Source organism: Saimiri boliviensis, chromosome 17 (assembly GCF_048565385.1).
Source record: "Saimiri boliviensis isolate mSaiBol1 chromosome 17, mSaiBol1.pri, whole genome shotgun sequence".
Classification (NCBI taxonomy): Eukaryota; Metazoa; Chordata; class Mammalia; order Primates; family Cebidae; genus Saimiri; species Saimiri boliviensis.
In genome coordinates, this window is record NC_133465.1 from 28395425 (window position 1) to 28418532 (window position 23108).

The 23108-nt window shown below is 38.4% G+C and overlaps 2 protein-coding genes across 9 annotated transcripts in view; one reads left to right on the top strand and one right to left on the bottom strand.

Annotated features, from left to right (window-relative positions):
- Window positions 1–23108, bottom strand: part of NF1 (neurofibromin 1) — a 304993-nt gene that overhangs the window by 83670 nt on the left and 198215 nt on the right. The window lies entirely within an intron of this gene.
- On the top strand, window positions 675–3380 carry OMG (oligodendrocyte myelin glycoprotein). The gene is made up of 2 exons (XM_003931466.3): window positions 675–864; window positions 1687–3380. The coding sequence occupies exon 2, from the start codon at window positions 1693–1695 to the stop codon at window positions 3013–3015; it is 1323 nt and encodes a 440-aa protein (XP_003931515.1). The 5' UTR covers window positions 675–864; window positions 1687–1692; the 3' UTR covers window positions 3016–3380.

Below are 23108 nucleotides of genomic sequence, written 5' to 3' on the forward strand. Positions count from 1 at the left end.
TTTCATAAGGAAAAAAACTTTAACCCCAAATATATAAAATAAAATGTTTATTTTACCATAGGAACTGATAATTTAAAGTATAAGATGCTAATTTTCAAATATATCCTGGCTTGTGTATAGCCTTGGTCAAAAGATCCTTTGTATCAGAAAGATAGAGAGAAAATAATCATATTTCAGTACTTCTCTACATCCTAAAAGGGAAGATGGAACATTTAAGTGGTTGATAAATTTGAAAAGCTGAATAAACATAATAATCACCATGTTGGGAGAGGACACAAAAATCATAAAACAGATTTTTATAGTATTAAAAAAGTGACATGGGAATTATACCATTTTAGAAAGGAATATAAAAAGGCAGAAGTTAAAAATAGTGGGACTAATATAACAGAAAACCATCCATGAGGAAGGTCAGATTAATTTTTGACACGTAAAAAGAATAAAGAGTAGAGGTATTTAAAATAATCACAGATTCTTAATGAGGCAAACGTTAAAATATGGAACCCAATCTCAGGCAAATACATAGAAACGAGTAAAGGCCAACTCTAATGTGCATAATGTATCCCATCCTATAACAAATCAGATGTACAGGTATGCTTAATGCCATAAATTAAAAAAAAATTGTCCATTTTGTTGCGTGTGCACCTCTTGCCATAAATTTGAGTCAGCACCAACGACAGCTCTGCAGTCCTCCTATGTGGTACTGATCAGGTGGTTGCAGAGCTTCAGCTCACAGCAACACAATGCAGCTGAGCAGGCAAGCACAGCCCACAGCCAGAAACATTTCCGACTCTCCAGAACAAGACGACCTTTAAGCTTTAAGTTTCCCGGAGAAAATGAGATGCTGATATTGAAGACGACACTACGGTAAGCTGTTATTTAAATCAGTAAAAGACTGACTTTGGAATATTTTTCCTTTTTCTTTTCTTTTTTTTTAAGAAAAAGTCAACGTTAGGATTTAATATGTATTCAACAGCAAGTGCATGCACCAGAAATTTGCTGCAGTGTCAGTTAAGGGATATTTTTATTATATTCGTAAATATACATTTGTTTTCCTTTAAAATGGGCACTGAAATATACAGAAAAAAATCACTTTATAAAATGTAAGGTTTATAGGTACTGTGTAGGTCTATATTTTAAGTGCCTTTTACAAAGACATATTTATCCTAAAAACAAAGATAAAATTTCAAAGAACTGCTTTAATATCTAAATAAAATCTCACCCTATACACACACATTGAATTACATTACTGCAGAGATTTAAAAAAAGAGAGACACGACAGCCATTTTTTCTCATCTGAGTTAAGAAAGCATATTATCAAAAATAGTAATAGCTTAAGACTGCAACTCTTTATTTGCAAAGAATGCTATTTTTTTTATCATATTAAGTCTCTAGAAAGATAAGTAAGAAAGAACATAGTTTAAAAAGGGGGAAGGAGGAGAGAAAATAAAGGAGAAAATGCAGGAGAGAGTAGGGAGAGAGTCTCTCTCTACCACATAGACCAATTGAAGGATTAAGCATTTGGACTATAAATGAAGGGGAGCTTTGTTAGTTTAATCACTGGAACAATTATAAAAGGACTCAACAACAACGAGGTTTATTGAAAATTTTGCCTAATGCTAACTGACCCATGCAGATGCCTAAACTGTATTTGCATATTAAAAGAAGGATGTATCTGTTTGTTTCTAGGCTTTGATGGAATATCAGATATTGAAAATGTCTCTCTGCCTGTTCATCCTTCTGTTTCTCACACCTGGTATTTTATGCATTTGTCCTCTCCAATGTATATGTACAGAGAGGCACAGGCATGTGGACTGTTCAGGCAGAAACTTGACTGCATTACCATCTGGACTGCAAGAGAATATTATACATTTAAACCTGTCTTATAACCACTTTACTGATCTGCATAACCAGTTAACCCAGTATACCAATCTGAGGACCCTGGACATTTCAAACAACAGGCTTGAAAGCCTGCCTGCTCAGTTACCTCGGTCTCTCTGGAACATGTCTGCTGCTAACAACAACATTAAACTTCTTGACAAATCTGATACTGCCTATCAGTGGAATCTTAAATATCTGGATGTTTCTAAGAATATGCTGGAAAAGGTTGTCCTCATTAAAAATACACTAAGAAGTCTCGAGGTTCTCAACCTCAGTAGTAACAAACTTTGGACAGTTCCAACCAACATGCCCTCCAAATTACATATCGTGGACCTGTCTAATAATTCTTTGACACAAATCCTTCCAGGTACATTAATAAACCTTACAAATCTCACACATCTTTACCTGCACAACAATAAGTTCACATTCATTCCAGACCAATCTTTCGATCAACTCTTTCAGTTGCAAGAGATAACCCTTTACAATAACAGGTGGTCATGTGACCACAAACAAAACATCACTTACTTACTGAAGTGGATGAAGGAAACAAAAGTCCATGTGATAGGGACTCCATGTTCTACCCAAATATCATCTTTAAAGGAACATAACATATATCCTACACCTTCTGGATTTACCTCGAGTTTATTCACTGTAAGTGGGATGCAGACAGTGGACACCATTAACTCTCTGAGTGTGGTAACTCAACCCAAAGTGACCAAAATACCCAAACAATATCGAACAAAGGAAACAACGTTTGGTGCCACTCTAAGCAAAGATACCACCTTTACTAGCACTGATAAGGCTTTTGTGCCCTATCCAGAAGATGCATCCACAGAGACTATAAATTCACATGAAGCAGCAGCTGCAACTCTAACTATTCATCTCCAAGATGGAATGGTTACAAACACAAGCCTCACTAGCTCAACAAAATCATCCCCAACACCCATGACCCTAAGTATCACTAGTGGCATGCCAAATAATTTCTCTGAAATGCCTCAACAAAGCACAACCCTTAACTTACGGAGGGAAGAGACAACCACAAATGTAAAGACTCGATTACCTTCTGTGGCAAATGCTTGGAAAGTAAATGCTTCATTTCTCTTAATGCTCAATGTTGTGGTCATGCTGGCTGTCTGAGGGTCTGCATTTTCTGAACCTACTGAAAGCACTCCTCCCTGATGTACAGTTGGGAAAATATGTCCATATCTAACCAGTGATTCAAGCTATATTAAGTATTCAAGAAAGCCAGTCTTAACATTTCTGACTGTGATGTAACTGAAGTAACTTGTCTTAAATAAAAGAAATGCACAATGTCTTGGTACTTGCTGTTATTTTACTGTCTTAATTAAGTAAACTAATGAGTTTCTTTTTTAAAAAAAAGTTTTCTTTTTAAGGCTTCAATTTACTGCACAAAATATAAAGCATCTAAACTTTAATATGTATTTTATGTATGTTTACACTGTCAAACATCTGGGAAAAAAATAAAAGGTCTATGCTCGTAACTGTGTCATTTGGTTTTCTAGTCATACCAACTTTAGCAGAATCAAAATGACCTCATCATTTTTGTTCTAGGGTACCTTGGTAAAATCTTTAAGGTAAATAAAATGGTGGTAGTATGCAAGAATTTTGTCATTGAAGTAAAACCACAGCTGCCACCCCGTGAATAGTTATGCTACAACATTATTTTACAGACAAGCAATAATTGTTTTAAATCTAAATGATGTCCTGCTTCTGAGGAACTCTTGGCTACTTTACAGATTATATAATGGACAAAAGCTCTTCAAAAAGCTAGAAGACACCAGGCTTTGCATTTTAATAAGAAAAGTTTAATGGTTTTGTTTTTGGAGGTAAGAAAAATGTTAAAAACATAATGAAAAAATTTTAAAATGTGTAAAGAAGCAGTTTTAGTGCAGATTCAACACACCATTAATGGAAAATTTAAATATTTACAAAATCAAAATCCTACTACATGAAGGAGAAGGAAATTTTTCTTTTGCAAATCAGAAATCAGAATGTGACTTACCTTAATTAAAAATAAGATTAGCTTAAGAATAAAATCATTGAGTCTGACAAACTTGGGCAGTACTAAGGAAGGAAGGGAGAAAGGAGAGAGGGAAAGGTGAAAGGGCATTTGGTGCTACAACCAGGTGGTGAACCCAACAAAACAGACTGAGGACTAAGGCTAGGCATGGGACAGATCTTTACACTCCAAATCAAACTACCCTGGAACTCCAACTAGAAGAAAGTCACTGAGAAATGTTCTACAAATATAAAAAAAGCCACCTTATGAATTAGTGACAAACATAAGAAACATCCACAAGGCCGCAAAAGAAGTCCCGAAACAGGATAGATTAAAATGCGAGATAGCATAACTAAGATGGGTGAGATACAAATGTGGTATTTAATTTGTGAGACATATGGCAGAATCTCATTTCAAGAATTTCTAGAGGTGGGAAAAAATACAGAAAGGAATTTTTGTGCTCCTTCCTAAAAATTGTTTTAAAATTCAGATAGCCTTCTTTTCTGGTTTAGGAACATTTCTCCTGAGACAGAGAAAAGTAACAACATTCAAACGTGTTCTTTAATTATTAAGGACCAGGATTATGGAAAAATTACCATTAAGCTTCAACAAAACAGTCCTCTTCTATGCTGTCTAGCACAGTGGCTCTTGAACATTTTTCTGCCCTAGCAAATCTGATTGGCTCACTGTGCCAGGGAATCTCACCAGGAAAAAACAGGATTATTTGGAAAAGTCCCCTAAATGATTTTAAAATGCATTACTTCTCTGTATGGGCAAGCTATCTCTACCTCCTCCTAAACACTGATTAGCACCTTCACCATCCATGATAGGGACTAATTGCTTAGATAATGCCTACTTTACCACATACGTGCATCTTATTTTAAAAAACATGTACTTCCACAGAGAGTAGGTTTCTTAGAGTTAATTGTCTTTTCCTCTGAGGGTACCAGAAATTCAATGCTGTCTTAGAATTCCTAGGGGGAAAAGTGATAAGAATGCTCCTACTGCATTGGGAGCATTCTTATCATGTCTGTGGATTATGTCAATCCTACAGAAATGTCTGCAAAATTATTGCAGAGTCAAACTTGGTAAATTTACAAGTACGATATATGGCAACTACTCAGACTTAAGTCTTTAGACAGAAGTATTATCTAGCCTTAAAGGACAGCTGACCCTTGAACAACATGGGTTTGAATGGCACAGGCACACTTACACATTTTTTTTTCAAGCAAACACAGATTGAAAATACCGTATTTGTGGGATGTGAAACCTGCATACTGTATAAATAGGTTCCATATGGAAGCAGGTTTCACAGGGCCAATTTTGGGATTTGAATATGTGCAGATATGGGTATACATAGAGGCCTAGTAACCAATCCCCGGGACAACTATAATTAGCATTTCCTTCCAAAAAAAATTGTATTCTCATTATTAATGGAAAAAGGCTCATTATCTGCCATTAAGTAGCATTCTATTACTGGCTCCAGAAAAACTTCAAAATGCATTAGTCCTCAGCATCTATCTCTCAAGCTCATCAAATATGTATGCATATGTGTACAGATACACACACCCCTATATACACATGTATCTACATTTATCTCCACCCATCCATCCCTAAGGCTTGGCTCTACTTTACAGGCAACTTGCCTCTGCCACTTCTCAGGTGTATGACCATAGACAAGTTATTGTGGTCTACTGTGCTCTAAGTTACAGTTTCCTCATCAATAAAATGGTCTGGCAGAACTTACAGTGTTTTTTTTTTTTTTTTTTTCCCCTGGAGATTAAATGGCATAATTCACATAAACTCTTCACAGTGTCTTGGCCCACTCACATTCTTAGATACAATAATGTTGTTGTCGTGAGGATTATTATCACATCTTTATGTCCAAACCCAATGCTGTGAGAACCTCCCATATATGGCAACATTTCAGCTCTACACACTGAGAGCAAGGGAATGCAAGGATGTGCTTGCTTTAGTCTCCTCCGTGCTAGAAACCAGGTTTAGTTAGCAGTGAAACATGGACCCAGAAGTAAGTCAGAAAGACATTCACTTATCACAACAGAATGAGAAAAAGGCTTCTATGACTAACTTAAAAGATCGCAAATATGTGCTATTCAGTATCTTCCATAATGATGCTATAAAACAACAGCAAATTCCTTCAACACCAAAAATGTCAGACAAGAGTTAACCTAAAATCTTTTATAAAATTAGTCCTTATAAAATATATATACATATATATATATATATTTTGAGACGGAGTTTCGCTCTTGTTACCCAGGCTGGAGTGCAATGGTGCGATCTCGGCTCACCGCAACCTCCGCCTCCTGGGTTCAGGCAATTCTCCTGCCTCAGCCTCCTGAGTAGCTGGGATTACAGGCACACACCACCATGCCCAGCTAATTTTTTGTATTTTTAGTAGAGACGGGGTTTCACCATGTTGACCAGGATGGTCTCGATCTCTTGACCTCGTGATCCACCCTCCTCTGCCTCCCAAAGTGCTGGGATTACAGGCTTGAGCCACCGTGCCCGGCCAAAATATATTTTAAGAACTAACTAAAAGGATGTATTACACACTACCACCCAACATCATGCTGGTGAAAAGTAACTTAATATTTCTATTAAAATCACAATCAAAACAAGGCTGCCCACTATTGTCAATCTTTTAAACACCATTTGGGAAATTCCAAAACAAACAAACAAACAAACAAAACCCAGAAATAACAGATATTGGCAACAGATAATTAGAAAATTATGGAAAAAATATACAATGTCAAGAAATAACATTCACATGAAATATGCAGAATCAAATGAGGAAAATCTGAAAAACATTAATGAGAAGTATAAACTAAGACTTGATGCAGATGACAAACTCAGGTCTCTCCATTCATTCATTCTTTGACTCAACAAATACTTAGCACCTGGAACACACCGAACACTAAGGTACAGAGGACTTTGATGGGATACTGTAAAGTTGTAATTATTTCCAGTATATTTTATAGATTGAGCCAATTCTGAAAAATATTCCAATGAGAAACTTTTTGGAACCTTAAGTTCACTCAGAAACATAGGAATAGAAAGAATAAGCAAGAATAGAAAAAGAAATAAACAGCACAGTTATAAAAGCCTTTTTAAAAAATTTTTTTCTCTTTTTTTTAGATAGAGTCTTTCTCTTGTCATCCAGGCTGGAGTGCAGTGGTGCAATCTTGGCTCACTGCATCCTCCACTTCCCAGGTTCAAGCAATTCTTCTGCCTCAGCCTCCTGAGTAGCTGGGACTACAGGTGTATACCACCATGCCCGGCTAATTTTTGTATTTTTAGTAGAGATGGGGTTTCACCATGTTGGCCAAGCTGGTCTCGAACTCCTGACCTCAAGTGATCTGCCTGCCTTGGCCTCCCAAAGTGCTGGGATTAGAGGCGTGAGCCATAGCACCTGGCCGATATTAGCCTTTCTTGAGAGAGAAACATGTATCTGTCGTAATTAGGACAGAATGACAGCAGGATGAAAATAAGAAAGATAACCACAATATAGAAACAATAGCACAATTAGAGCACAAGGCACACAGCTCACTAACTGTGTAACCTCAGCAAATTAGGTCTCTGCCTCTATTTCCTTACAGGGCTGTTGTAAGAAGAAAATGAGATAATATAAAGTGTTTAGAGCAGCACCTAGCACATAGTAAGTTCTCAAACACTGTTAGCTTTATAAAGAAAAACCAGAAACCAAAGGGGAAGGGAAAGACTCAATAGATGATGATGAGGACACTGGAAAAAAGTTCAGTTTAACACTCACTTCAGGTGATACACCAAGAAAGTGAAAGAAAACATTAATGAGGAAGTCATAAAACCAACAGCAGAATTTAAAAATATTTAGAAGTCTTCTGATGGAAGGCTATTTGTTTTAATTAGGAAAAAAACAATCACAAAGAAATCATCAAGGCTGGGCGCGGTGGCTCAAGCCTGTAATCCCAGCACTTTGGGAGGCCGAGGCCGGTGGATCACGAGGTTGAGAGATCGAGACCATCCTGGTCAACATGGTGAAACCCCGTCTCTACTAAAAATACAAAAAATCAGCTGGGCATGGTGGCACGTGCCTGTAATCCCAGCTACTCAGGAGGCTGAGGCAGGAGAATTGCCTGAACCCAGGAGGCGGAGGTTGTGGTGAGCCGAGATAGCGCCATTGCACTCCAGCCTGGGTAACAAGAGTGAAACTCCGTCTCAAAAAAAAAAAAAAAGAAATCATCAATAGATTTGTCTATACAAAAATCCCCATTATGTTGAAGCAACCAGCCTGATAAAAATATTCAAGTAAAATGCTGTAAAGGAGGTTGTTAATTAGGAGTTCATAAAATTGATGAGAAAAAAATCTTAAAATTTGCAATGAATAAATGGGCAAGGGACATAAAAAGAATGTTTACAAGATAGACAACACTGTGATTAATACATGAAAATATGGTCAACCACAAGAAATGCAATAAAAATGTGTTATCATTTCTCACTATTAAAATAGCAAGCAATTTTTTTTAAAAAGTAATACAAACCAATGATGAGGAAGGTATAATGAACTGGCCACATTCACATATTGGCACAACTCTTTTGGACAGCAATTTGGTGATGAAATTTTAAAACACGTAAGATATTTTAACTTTTGTCTATAGTTAAGGTATTTAAACTTTTGCCTATAGGTAAATCACAGCATTATTTCTAACAAGAAAAACTGAAACAATGATGAGTATCCACCATTAAGAAATTAATGACAACCCACTGACCAGAATATGTGGCTGATAAAAATATTTATGAAGAGTTTTTTAAAGTGTGAAATGTGGAAAATGCAAATATTAGAAAAACAAGAAAAATAATAGGATATAAACATACATAGAACTATGTATTAAAAAGTAATAAAAAGAAACATGCCAAAATGCTAACACTGTAGACCAAGCATATTTTATTATCTGCCTTGTCCTTAAAAAATGCAAGAGTTCTAAGAAAAGAACTACTGAAATGTCTATGGCATCTAGACTGAGTAAGAAAACAAGAGAAATAAGACACAAGATGAATTGTGTACCAACCCTTCCCCTTCAATAATTTCTCATATCTCAGAATAAAATCTAAACGCTTTTTTGTTTCTTGAGCGGAGTCCCACTCTGTCACCAGGCTGGAGTGCCGTGGCGCAATCTTGGCTCACTGCAACCTCTGATTCCTTGGTTCAAGAGATTCTCTTGCCTCAGCCTCCTGAGTAGCTGGGATAACAGGCACATGTCACATGCCCAGCTAATTTTTGTATTTTTAGTAGAGATGGGGTTTCACCATGTTGGCCAGGATGATCTCAATCTCCTTAACCGGTGATCTGCCTGCCACGGCCTCCCAAAGCACTGAGATTATAGGTGTGAGCTACCACGCTGGGCCCTAAACTCTTAATATGGTTTACTGCATGATCAGGCCCTTGCTTCCCTTTAGAATATCATCTTAAAGTTTTCCAGCTCTCTAACATTTTATAGTTCAAACAAACTATCTTCTGTCCCTCAATCACCATGCTTCATGCCACCAGGCTTTCAGAGATGCTGCATGTTCTCTCTCCCTCTTGCCTCTCAAACCCTACTCATTCTTTTGATTTCAGCTTAGACATTCGCTTGCCCCTAGAACTTTGGTTTTTTGACCACCTTTATCTCAATTTACAAATAAAAGAATAAATGAACATAGATCAAAGATGTGAGTAGTGGTCTACAGTGATCTACTTAGGACAAACCAAGTCAAACCTGTTAATCTGATTCTCGAGTCTAAGTTTCTTTCATTTATTTCAAAGCTATAGCTCAAAGTCCTGAGAAAAGAGAGAACAAAGAAAAGGTAAAAATGAGGTAGGATTTGGCTAGGCTACTACTTGTCATATAAGAAGCTAGTTCTGGGCCAGGCACCATGGCGTATGCCTGTAACCCCAGTAATTTGGAAGGCCAAGGTGGGTGGATCACTTGAGGTCAGAAGTTCGTCGAGACTAGCCTAACCAACATGGTGAAACCCCATCACTACAAAAAATACAAAAATTAGCTGTGTGTAGTGGCAGGCACTTGTAATCCTAGCTACTTGGGAGACTGAGGCAGGAGAATCGCTTGAACCCAGGAGGCAGAGGTTACAGTGTGCTGAACTCCAGCCTGGGTGACAAGTGCAAGACCTGCCCCCACCCTCCGCTTGCAAAAAACAAAAACAAAAACAAACAAAAAACTAGTTCTGGGCAATGTGGAGTTATCTTTGGAACAATTCTAGAGAAACGTTAATTCTGGTACCTGTCAACAATTCAGTAGAGAAAATTTCTCAAGGGAAGTTAGCAGAGAAGCGGAAACAAGTGTCACCTTCAGGTGTTAACATATTAAGCAGATTGGTAAGTTTCACACTTCTAAAACTGTGGTGCAAAGTGAGGTCTTTAAGAAGCTCAACTTTTAAGAAATGCCATTTTGGTTCAACAGCCCCAAGTTTGTTAAACATATTTAAGAGCCAGGTGAGACACATGCTCAATACACCCATTTATCCTAATCTAGAAAACCTGGCCTGAGATTCTGAATCTGAATTTCTTGAAAGTTACTGATGAGCCCAGGAGCAGTGGCTCATGCCTGTAATCCCAGCACTTGGGGAGGCTGAGGCGGGCAGATTGCTTGAACTCAGGAGTTGAGACCAGCCTGGCAAAACCCTGTCTCTACCAAAAAATGTAAAAATTAGCCAAGTGTGGTGGTGTGTGCCTGTAGTCCCAGCTACTTAGGAGGCTGAGGTGGGAGGATGGCTTGAGCCCAGGAGATGGAGGTTACACTGAGCTGAGATCATGCCACTGTACCCTAGCCTGGGTGACAGAGCATCAAAGCACAGAAATTAAAGATACATACACACTCACTAAAAACAGCAAAACTGCTTCGTTCTTGTCTGATTAAAATAATTCTAAGCATATTTAAACCACATGGTGGTTTAACAGCAAAAGCATGACATAAAGTTTATCACCTACTATGTGTGTTTTTACCTTGGGCAGGTAATTAAATGTGTACTCTGATAGAAAATACAGTTAAGAACATGTATTCCAGAAGGTGTTTTAGGGAATAGATTAGAACATGTATATTAAAGCACTTTGTGGGTGCTATACAACCATTTTAATGATTATCCTCTGTATATGAGATTCTCAGGCAATTAATAAGATTAGAAGTGAAAATGACTGAAACTGTAATAGTAATTTCCCATATATCTGCCCTCTTCAGTTATGCTTCAAATAATTAGTTTACAAGGTTTGCTATTTATCCCCTGGTAAAAATTATTTAGCAGTAAAAAAATTAGATGTCTGCATATTTCGCATGAATACCATAAGCCTAAGGATCAATAAATCTAATGAAATACTCATACCAGGAAATGCAGTTTTTCACTTTGTGTTATTCTGTTGTCCACAGTCACAGATGAAATACACTGAACGCTTCTGGAAGGCTGACGGAGTTCGAATGAATTCCCTGTCAAATGCTTGCCTCAACAGAAAATAAACTAAGATTTAATGGCTTTTCATTCAGAAAGAAGAAAAGCAAAACATAAGTAAGGGAAGACAAGGATGCCATACACCACAATAACCACTGGGAAAGCCCTAATTTGCCATCCAAAGCCTCAGCGACCACTATCACATCTGAGATATTATGTAGTATAAGAGCAACTGGCACACAGCCACATCCATTTATCAGTTCTATTATTTAGACATTAAATACTCAGCTGTATTTCCTCATACCAATGACAAATAATCTAAGAAAGCAAACAATTGTTTCACCTATTTATAGGGTCTAAAATGTCCTAATGGTATAGCTTTTCTATAAGATCACCTGACATTTTTTTTTGCTTTAACAAAATATACTTAGATGAAGTATTATGAGTCTCTTGCCCTGACTTTAAATTCTACAAAAAAGCTGCACATCATTAAATATGAGCTTAGAGACACCTTGTAAAAACTAAAAGTCTCTTTAAAACATATTAAAATAGGCCAGGTATGGTGGCTCATCCCTGTAATACCAGCACTTTGGGAGGCGGAGACAAGCAGATCACCTGAGGTCAAGAGTTCAAGACCAGCCTGGCCAACAAATCCATGTCTCTACTTAAAATACAAAAATTAGCTGGGCGTGGTGTATACACCTATAATCCCAGCTACTTGGGAGGCTGAGGCAGGAGAATCGTCTGAACCCAGGAGATGGAGGCTGTAGTGAGCTGAGATCATTCCACTGTATTCCCGCCTGGGCAGCAGAGCAAGACTGTCTCAAAAAAAAATGGCTGGGCACAGTGGCTCATGCCTGTAATTCCAGCACTTTGGGAGGCCAAGGTGGGCGGATCGCCTGCGGTCAGGAGTTCGACACTAGCCTGACCAACATGGAGAAACCCCATCTCTACTAAAAATACAAAATTAGCCGGATATGGTGGTGCATGCCTGAAATCCTAGCTACTCGGGAGGCTGAGGCAGGAGAATCACTTGAACCCGGGAGGCAGAGGTTTCAGCGAGCCAAGATTGCACCATTGCACTCCTGACTGGGCAACAAGAGTGAAACTCCGCCTCAAAAAAAAAAAAAAATTAAAATCATTTAAAGGATCAAGGAATCACTTGAAACTCGTAAAAATATTCATAAATTGAGTTGACTATAATTTTTTTTTTTTTTTTTTTTTTTTTGAGACGGAGTTTTGCTCTTGTTACCCAGGCTGGAGTGCAATGGCGCGATCTCGGCTCACCGCAACCTCCGCCTCCTGGGTTCAGGCAATTCTCCTGCCTCAGCCTCCTCAGTAGCTGGGATTATAGGCACACACCACCATGCCCAGCTAATTTTTTGTATTTTTAGTAGAGACGGGGTTTCACCATGTTGACCAGGTTGGTCTCGATCTCTCGACCTCATGATCCACCCGCCTCGGCCTCCCAAAGTGCTGGGATTACAGGCCTGAGCCACCGCGCCCGGCCGACTATAAACTGATTTTAAATTTAAACATAAATGTCACACATAATACACCTCATTTTTTGAATATTTCTTCAAAGTAGACACATTGGGTAACTATACTTTTTTATTCCAGTGATACCATCATTACTGAAAACAGCTCTGGGGCTGTTCCTTTCAAATACTACTAAAAGCTAGTTTATAAGTTACATAAGAAAAACTGTTTGTTTTTTAAGACAGGGTCTTAATGTCACCCAGGCTGGAGTGCAGCCTTGACCTCCTAAAGTGATTCTCCCATCTCAGCCTCACAAGCTGCTGAAACTACAGGCTCACGTCACCACTCTACTAATTTTTTGTAGAGATAGGGTTTCATCATGTTGCCTAGGTTTGTCTTGAGCTCCTGGGCTCAAGCAATCTGCCTGCCTTGACCTCCCAAAATAGTGGTGAGATCCTGTCCCCAAAAAATAAAAAACAGGTAATTAGTTTTAATACTATCATTGAATGATTACATACAAAACCTAGATTCTCTGTATATCCAGATAAAGACATCTAAGACCTAGAAGTTAAAGTTCAAAGTGCAAACAGAAAATTTATACTTCAACATGGTCATTGTTAAACAGTAACAGAATTGACTAAGATTTAGAAAAGGAGGAATTTATCAAAATTTGTCTAGAAAGACAGACAATACCAAGTGTTGGGTGAAGATGTAGAGTAATTAGAACTCTCATTCACTACTGGTGGCAATGTAAAATAATGCAGCTACTTTGGAAAATCATTTGGCAGTTCCTCAAAAGTTAAACACTGAGGTACCATAAGACTCAATTCCACCACTAGATATGTATCTAAAAAAACTGAATGCATATGTACAGGAAAACTTATATATTATAGGAACACAATAGAATATTATTTAGCTATAAAATGGATAAAGTTCTGATACATGCTACAACATGAACGAATCTTAAAAACATTACATACAGTAAAAGAAGGCAGTCACAAGAGTACATATTGTATGATTCCACTTGCATGAAACATCTAAAATGTGTAAATCCACAGAGACAGAAAGTAGATTAGTGGTTGCCAGGGACTGAGGTGGGACAGGAAGAAAGGGGACAGGGACTGTTGATGGCTATGGGGTTTCTTTTTGGGGTGATGAAAATGTTTAAAATTAGTGGTAATGAGTACACAACTCTAAATATGCAAAATTACACACTTTTTTTTTTTTTTTTTGAGACAGAGTCTCTCTCCATTGTCCACTGCACTGCAGTACAGTGGCTTGATCTCAGCTCGCTGCAGGCTCAACCTCCTGGGCTCAAGTGATTCTTCTACCTCAGCCTCCTGAGTAGCTGGGACTACAAGCGTGAACTACCACATCCAGCTAATTTTGGTATTTTTTTGTAGAGGTAGGGTGTCACTATGTTTACCAGGCTAGTATCAAACACATGGGCTCAAGTGACTCCCCCACCTCAGCCTTTCAAAGTGCTGGGATTACAGGTGTGAACCACTGTATGCAGCCAATTGTATTCTTTATAGTTTCATTTCAATGAAGCTTTTTTTTTTTTTTTTTAACTTGCTTTTTTTGAACTTTTGAACTTGAGGCGTCAGAGTCAGGTTATCAAGATGGGTATTAAACTGAAAGATTATGTCCCATGATAAAGGAAGGGCAGTCAAGCCAGATGGAAAAGGTATGCAAAAGCAGAGAGACATGTGAGGATGTCAGGGCATGGCAGAGGGGCAATGGTGAGATGGTCAGCATAGCTGAAGCACATAGAGTTTAAAGCATCCTTCTACAGACTAAACAGCTGCTATTATTCCATATAAATGACCAATAGAGACAAATGTTTTTAAGATTTTTTTTCTACCATTAGATTGGAGATAACGTACAAAACATTCATTTGTAATTCTGATCTTTTGGGGCAAACTTTGTGGCTTTGCCAGCTCCTAGATCAACTTCTTGGATCAACTGCCCTGATGATACCCTCAACAATGCATCATAAACACTTCCTTGAGAATAGTCCAGAAGCTCACACAGGCTTACTTGGAATCACATCAACGACAGTAGAATCATCAGATTTTCAGAATACAAGGTCCGCATCTAGCCTCTTATAAAATTACTTCCGATCTGCTTCAGCTCAGCAATTGTGCAAGTAAGGCAAGCAGTATAACAGATTATGAAGAGACTTGTATGAGATGCTAAGAAAATATTTTTATAAGCCAATGGCTTTTTTAAATGTAGTACATATATGTTGGGTGCTCTATGAAACAGGCATTTCATAGTTTTATATTTCCTTTTACTGTTATCTTTTGTTGGTTTTCTCGTTATGGCAATCAATATTGATTTTCCATTCACAGTATAAATTTTCCTTTAAGGAAAAAAGTCTATAAAAATATTGAATAAATAATATAGATGGTTATGAAGAAACAAAAAAAAAATCCCCAAAGTGGTATATGAATGCCTTCAGCATGAAAACTTAGCTAACAGGAGCACATAAAGATTTACCTGCAAGTGACAGGTCACATTTCAGAGAGATGATTCTGGCAGTGATGTGTAAGATGCAGGCAACAGGGTAAAATACAGGTGATGAATACTCCAATTAGGAAACTGTTGTAATAGCCTAGGCCAGAGGTTGGCCAAGTATGGCCCACTTGCAATATCCTGCTCACAGGCTGCTTGTGGCCTATTTTTGTATGGCTTCCAGGCTATGCATTGTTCTTACACTTAAAGCATTATTTTAAAAAAAATTTTTTTAACTTTATATGGGCTATAAAGCCTGAAATGTTTACTATCTGGTCCTTTACAGAAAAAGTTTGCCAACCCCAGCTTAGAAAACTACTGAAGCTACCAAATGAGTTGGTAGTATGAGAGTGAAGCATAAAACAAAATTTCTGAAGCAGAATTAACAAGACTTAATGACTAATCAGATATATGTGGTCAGAGCAGGTAAAAATTAAGATTCTATAAACTCAGACAGATAGGGATACTATTATCCAAGAGAAGAAAACAGAAAGAAAGAGAGTATCTTTTAAAAATTAAATCATTTTTCTTTGATTATGAAAAATAAGAGACAACAGGCCAAAATTAGAAAATTGACTCACAATATTACACCATTAGGAAGACAAACTTGCTCAAGGATTCACCCTCAGAACCTGTTTTGCAACTAAGGAGAAATGTGTTCTTTTTCCTATATTCGATTCCTAAAATGAAGAGGCTGACATTTTACTACTGAAGAGAATCATGGTTATATACAATTTTAGAAGGTACTCACAATTAGGCCTAACGTAACAATGGCCATTTTGCATATCCACTGCTCACAAAACTTCCAAATAGTTTCTTCCTCTCTCTCTCTTTTTTTTTTTTTTTAATGAAACTGGTATTCTCCTTTATTGCCCAGACTGGATTCAGACTCCTGGACTCAACCAATCCTCCCACCTCAGGCTCCAAAGTTGCTATGATTACAAAATAGTTTATTTAAAAGCAACTGTCTACACTAAAAAGCCACTTTTCAGTGCTATACACTACTAAAATGCTTTAAATGTTCTACTTTAAAGTACAGATTAAAAACCTAGTAGCATACAAATTTTAATCCTAAAAACCTGAATTGCTTTCAGACGAGATCAGGTACATTCAGGGTGGTATGGCCAAGGGGCTTAACTGCTTTCAGAAATAAACATACATAAATTCATTTCAAAACAAAACTTTTTTGAGACAGCGTTTCGCTTTGTCTCCCTCACCGGCTGAAGTGTAGTGGTGGGATCACAGCTCACTGAAACCTTCAAGTCCTGGGCTCAGGTGATCTTCCTGCCTCAGTTCCCCAAGTGGCTAAGACTACACAGGTATGTGTGCCACCATACCTGGCTAATTTTTAAAAATATATATTTTGTAGAGATAGGGTCTCATGATGTTGCCCAGACTTCATGTGATCCACTTGCCTTGGCCTCCCAAAGCACTGGGATTATAGGTATAAGCCACTGAAGCTGGCTTCATTTCAAAATTTTAAAAGTCCTATTTAAAAGAGGCATGAAGGCTGGACATGGTGGCTCATGCCTGTAATCCCAGCACTTTGGGAGGCCAAGGTGGGCAGATCAACTGAGGTCAGGAGTTCAAGACCAGCCTGGCCAACATGGTGAAACCCAACCACTACTAAGAATACAAAAATTAGCTGGGCATGGTGGCGTGTGCCTGTAACCCCAGCTACTCGGGAGGATGAGGCAGGAGAATCGCTTGAACCAATGAGGTAGAGGTTGCAGTGAGCCAAGATAATGCCATTGCACTCCAGCCTGGTGACAGAGTGAGACTCTGGCTCAAATAAATAAATAAATAAATAAATAAATAAATAAAAAATTAGCCAGGCCTAGTGGCAGACACTGTAATCCCAGCTACAGGTGGTTAAGTCAGGAAAATTGCTTGAACCTGCCAGGCGGAGGTTGCAGTGAGCCGAGATCACACCATTGCACTCCAGCCTGGGTGGCAAGATCAAAACTCTGTCTCAAAAAATAAAAGTAAAATAAATAAATGAGACATGAGGCACAGCTGCAATGAGCACAGACATGGCATAAAACTTAATAGGATTTTCTAAAAAAATAAAACATGCTTTCATTGCCAAGGCAAAGTCTGCAAACGCCACTCAAGAAAAGATCTACATCTTTTCATGAGAAAAAAAAATCCAAAAATCAAAAAGAAAAGTTACAGAATGGAAAACTCATCCTGTTTCTAAAGTAAAATATTAAAACTCCAACTTGAAATTCTCAGGAAAGTAATATGTGAAATTTATGATCATTCTCATGATTTTCAGAAATTAGATTACTTTTTTCCATTTTCTTAAGAAAAAAATTTGGAAGAATCGATATATGAGGGCGAATAGTTCTGAACATCTCAAAAACAGTATTTCAATTGAAAGTAACATACATATATAAAGAAAGACACTGTTTTTAATTTAATTTTTGTTTTTGTTTTTTAGAAACAAGGTCTTACTCTGTTGCCCAGGTTAGAGTATCCATAATTCACTGTAGCCTCAAATTCCTGGGCTCAAGCAATCTTCCTACCTCAGTCTCCTGAGTTGCTAGGACTACAGCTCATATCCCACCATGCGTGGTTGATTTTAGGAAGATGATACAGTGTATACACTGTTTGTAGCAATTAAGGTGGCAGGAAACAGGTGGCACATTCAAACTGGGATACTGGAGATTATGTATAAAGAAGGCAGGTTTTAACGAAGCTCTAAGAGACAGTGTGACACTATACCTGAAGTAGTGAGCGGAGGAAGCAGTTATCAGAAAGCAGACACAGAGTAGGCTGTGTGGAGAGGGTCACCCAACAAAAACCATACTGCATGGAGGGATACCGCCAGCCCACAGAGACCCTGCAGGAAGGGAGCCAAAAAACATACACATCCCAACCTTACTTTCACTCTTCCCTCCAATCTTCTGCTTGTATTCCCTATGGGCCAGCTGAAAGCCAGAGAGTAGAGGAGCCCAATGATACCTTCTACACAGGTCAGCCTCTCAGGGTACAGAGCAGGATAAAGAACAGAGTGGATTTGAAGAGGCAAAGGCAAGATGTCCAGCACATAGTTATGTTAGTCAGCAAAAACTAACTTCTGTCACAAATAATCCCAAACTATCACTGGCTAAGACAACAATAGTTTATTTCTCTTAGATCATGTCTTTTAATAATTTTACCATCTTCTAGGGTCTTGGATACCCCCTCCACTGAATCATCTATTTCTAGCAGGCATTGAGAAAAGAAAGCAGGAATACAAGACTGAAAAATGATAACCAGCCCTCAGTTGACCCTTAAACAACATGGGTTTGAACCACGCAGATCCACTTACATAGAGGTTTACTTCTACTTCTGCCAGTGCTGGGACAGTAAGACCAATCCCTCTTCCTTCTCCTCCACCAACATGAAGATAATGAGGATGAAGACCTTCATGACAATCCACTTCCACTCAGAGAACAGTAAATATATCTTCTCTTCCTCATGATTTTCTGAGTAACATTTTCTTTTCTAGAGCTTATTTTACTCATAATAATAACAGTATATATGTAACTTACAAAACATATTAACCTGTTTATGTTATCAAAAGCCTTCCGATCAACAGTCTATTAGTAGTTAAGTTTTTAGGGAGTCATATGTAGATTTTCAATTGTGTGGAAATTCAGTTCCCCTAACCCCAGTGTTGCTCAAAGGTCAATCGTACATCATCGGAACTGAAATTTCACTGCCCAGAACTCAGTCAAACGGTACCACCTAACTATAAGAATGCTAAGAGTAGGCTGGGTGCAGTGCCTCACATCTGAATCCCAGCACTTTGGGAAGCCAAGGTGGGCAGATCACGAGGTCAGACGTTCAAGACCAGCCTGGCCAACATGGTGAAGGCCTGTCTCTACTGAAAACACAAAAAAATTAGCTGGGCATGATGGCGTGTGCTTGTAATTTCAGCTACTCAGGAGACTGAGGCAGGAGAATTGCTTGAATCAGGGAGGTGGAGGTTGCAGTGAGCCGAGATAACCCCAATGCATTCCAACTGGCGACAGGACAAGATCTATCTCAAAAAAGAAAAGAAAAGAATGCTAAGAGTAGTATGGTGCTGTGCTCAGAAGGAAGAAGAGAAACATGAATACGCTAAGGAGCGACTCGGGAGCATCACCAGCAACACCAGATGTGGGGGCTGGGCTAGTTCTTGGCTACTCCAAGTTAATCACAGCCACAGATGTGTGCAGGATGAGGACATGCAAGGTGCCTCCCTCTCACTAGTACAACAGGTGGGCAGTATCACCAAACAGGCCAAGAGTTCCCCTGTGACTGGGCATCCCTAAGACCCTACACTTCATAGGCCCTTCTCCACCTGCTCACCCTTTGGTTCTGGTCCAGGGCAGGGACTGGGCAAGGTTAACCCTCCCCCTTCCCTCCATGCCTGACCTTCCAGCAGGTAGCTTTGCTTATGTCACTGAGCCTCCCTTACATATCTATAAATGTTTACCTATAAATAAGCCCATTCCCCAGAAATATATTGTGAATATTAAGAAGCAGCACATAAATTTCCTGGTATAGGGGCTTCTCTGAACTGTTTTATCTTTATAAAAAATGTGAATTCTGGTGGGCAAGGTGTGTAATCTCATTACAAGGTGTGTAAGTCTCATGCCTGTAATCCCAGCACTTTGGGAGGCCAAGGCTGGTGGATCACTTGGGATCAGGAGTTCGAGACCATCTCGACCAACACAACGAAACTCCATCTTTACTAAAAATACAAAAATTAGTCGGGGGTGGTAGTGAGCGCCTGTAATCCCAGCTACTTGGGAGGCTGAGGCATGAAAAGCTCTTGAACCCAGGAGGCGGAGGCTGAAGTGAGCTGAGATCATGCCACTGCACTCCAGCCTGGGCGACAGAGCAAGACTCCATCTCAAAAAAAAAAAAAAAGAATGCAACTAATCTTTCCCTTTTTGCTTTGTTCACCAAGGAGCTCAGGGCGAACCTGTGGCTCAACTGTAACAGTATATTGATTCACTTATTCATTATTTTATTGATTAAGCAAATTTTCTTGATCATAAGTTTCTCATCTTGTTTCATTTTACTCAAGGCATAGTTTGTTGTAAAAAGTCTGAAAATCATATGCAGCAAAAAAAAAAAATTAGTTTTATCATGCATTATGTAACACTCCAGTAAAAACCGCAATAGCACCCCAAAATCAATTTCATCAATATTTCTGCAGTGAAACATTAATACCCACACTAAATGGAACAAATAAAGACAGCCAAAAACCTCATACCAATACAGGTGAGGTATCAGAACCAAATAAATTTTGGTGTCAAATTTTTTTTTTAATAAAACTTAAGGTTTTTGGAGGATTTGGGATTTCAGATTATAGAGAAGGGATTATGAATGCGCATTATCATCCACATTGTACAAATGAAGAATTCTCTCAAAACAGTAGCCAGAAAAGTAGATATGAGACTTAAACTCAGGCCTGTGCCTTACAAATTTATGCTAACGTAAAGGGAAAACTGCAAATGACCAAATATCATTAATGACATCATTAATGATACCAGCCCTCAGACATGGAGAAATAGGAGGTATTTCAATGAGTTCCAATACTTACTGTGTCCTTTTTTTTTTTTTGAGACGGAGTCTCGCTCTGTGGCCTAGGATGGAGTGCAGTGGAGTGATCACCCCTCATTGCAACCTCCACCTCCCAGGTTCAAGTGATTCTCCTGTCCTAGCCTCCTGAGTAGCTGGGACTACAGGCACATGCCACCATGCTTGGCTAATTTTTCGATTTTTTAGTAGAGATGGGGTTTCACCATGTTGCCAGGATGGTCTTGCTCTCCTAAACTCGTGATCTGCCCCCCTCAGCCTCCCAAAGTGCTGCAATTACAGACATGAGCCACCATGCCGGGCCCTGTGCCTTTTTTTTTTTTTTTTTTTTTTTAATAAGCACTTACTATATTAGAAGGTAGAGGGAATAGAAAGAATACAAGGTGGTATCTTACCACAAAAAAGCCAAAATACGGTGGAAGATTTAGTTTCTTCAGTGAAAAAGAGACTCTGATAAGTATTAAAATGACTGATTCTGATGTGAAGAATTAGGGAAGGATCCCATAAAAGGTACTAACATGAACGGACCTTAAAGAAACAGCATAATTTTGAATGAGGAAGGAAAGTAAAGTAGTACCCCTTAATTGTGGGGGATATGTTTCAAGATCCCTCAGGGACACCTGAAACCATGCAATAGTATTGAACCCAATATATGCTACGGTTTTTTTCTATACACGTATACCTGTGATAAAGTTCAATTATAAATTAGGCCAGTAAGAGATTAAAAACAATAATAAAACAGAATTCATAGCAATATACTATAATAAAAGCTATGTGCACCTGGTATCTTTCTCAAAGTATCTTAGTGTATATACTATACTAGCCCTTCTTGTGATGATGTGATATGACACAATGCCTACGTGGTAAGACTAAGTGAAGTGACTGATGCAGCACTGTGACATAGTGCTGGGCTACTATTAACCTTTTCATGACACATCCAACTTATGATGTAATTTTCCATTCAGTATTTTCAGATCATGGTGGACCATGGGTAACTGAAACTGTAACGTGAAACTTAGGATAAGAGGGGGCTATTATTATACTTTGGGGAACTGGGGGAGGCTGTACAAAGATACAAAGTTGGGGCCGGGCGTGATGGCTCACGCCTGTAATCCAAGCACTTTGGAGGCCAAGGCAGGCAGACCACCTGAGGTCAGGAGTTCAAGACCAGCATGACAAACATGGTGAAACCCCATCTTTTTAAAAAAAAAAAAAAAAGATACAAAGTTGGGGGGTATTTGAAGACCTGAACAATGGCAAATGATTTCTGTTTGTTTGGAAGCATTTGAGTGCTGAATAGAATTAAATTTTACTTAATAATCATCAAGAGGCCTGGGGCACTTAAGAGCAATAAGAAAGAGAAGATAATGAGAAATCCAAGTTTGGAGAAATATTTGGCTACGTGATGATACAATTAACCAAGAGATTCTGAGAAGGATGTATCTAGATACAAAAATAGGAAGGAGAAAATGCTAACTTTTGAATTTTAAACAAGTTGAGACTAAAGTGTTTGAAGCGTCAATAAAGAGTTGTGTAAGTATAGTACTCAAAAGGTCAGGATTAGAAAAACAGAGTAAGTGACGGTTTGCTCAAGTTCAAAACATTTCTATTACTATTATCAACTATATACCCTCCAAAGAAATCCACAGAATGAGCAAGTGAGAAGAGGGAAAACAATGCCAAAATCCTGTAAATTACTGTAGTACTCTGATTTATAATATGCGTTCGGGTTGCCAAGAAGCTTTTTTTGTTTGTTTACTTCTTAGATCTGACCACACTAACCTCCAGTTAAGTGAGGTTATATGTACCATATAACTAAGATTTAGCAAGCATAGTCCTATTCATGGTTTATTCATTCAGGGGGAAAGCAATCTTCATAGCGTAGTACAACAAGTGAGGAACATGTACTGACTTGTACGTCTGCCATTTATGCAGCAATTTCCTTGTGTGTCAACACCATTGTTCACAGCCCTGCAATTTTTAAAGTGTGCTGACCAATGTGATGAAAACATTAGCACAATACAACCCAACTTCCTTATATGCTAATTAGCATGGAAAATGGCTGACCAAAAGACAAAATTCCTTTAAAAAATTTACTTTATGTACTTCAAAGTGAGTGGTTTAATACATTTTAAAAAAAAACCACACACACACAAGTTTGTAAACTCAGTACAGAAAAGTATCACTTTCATACGTAATC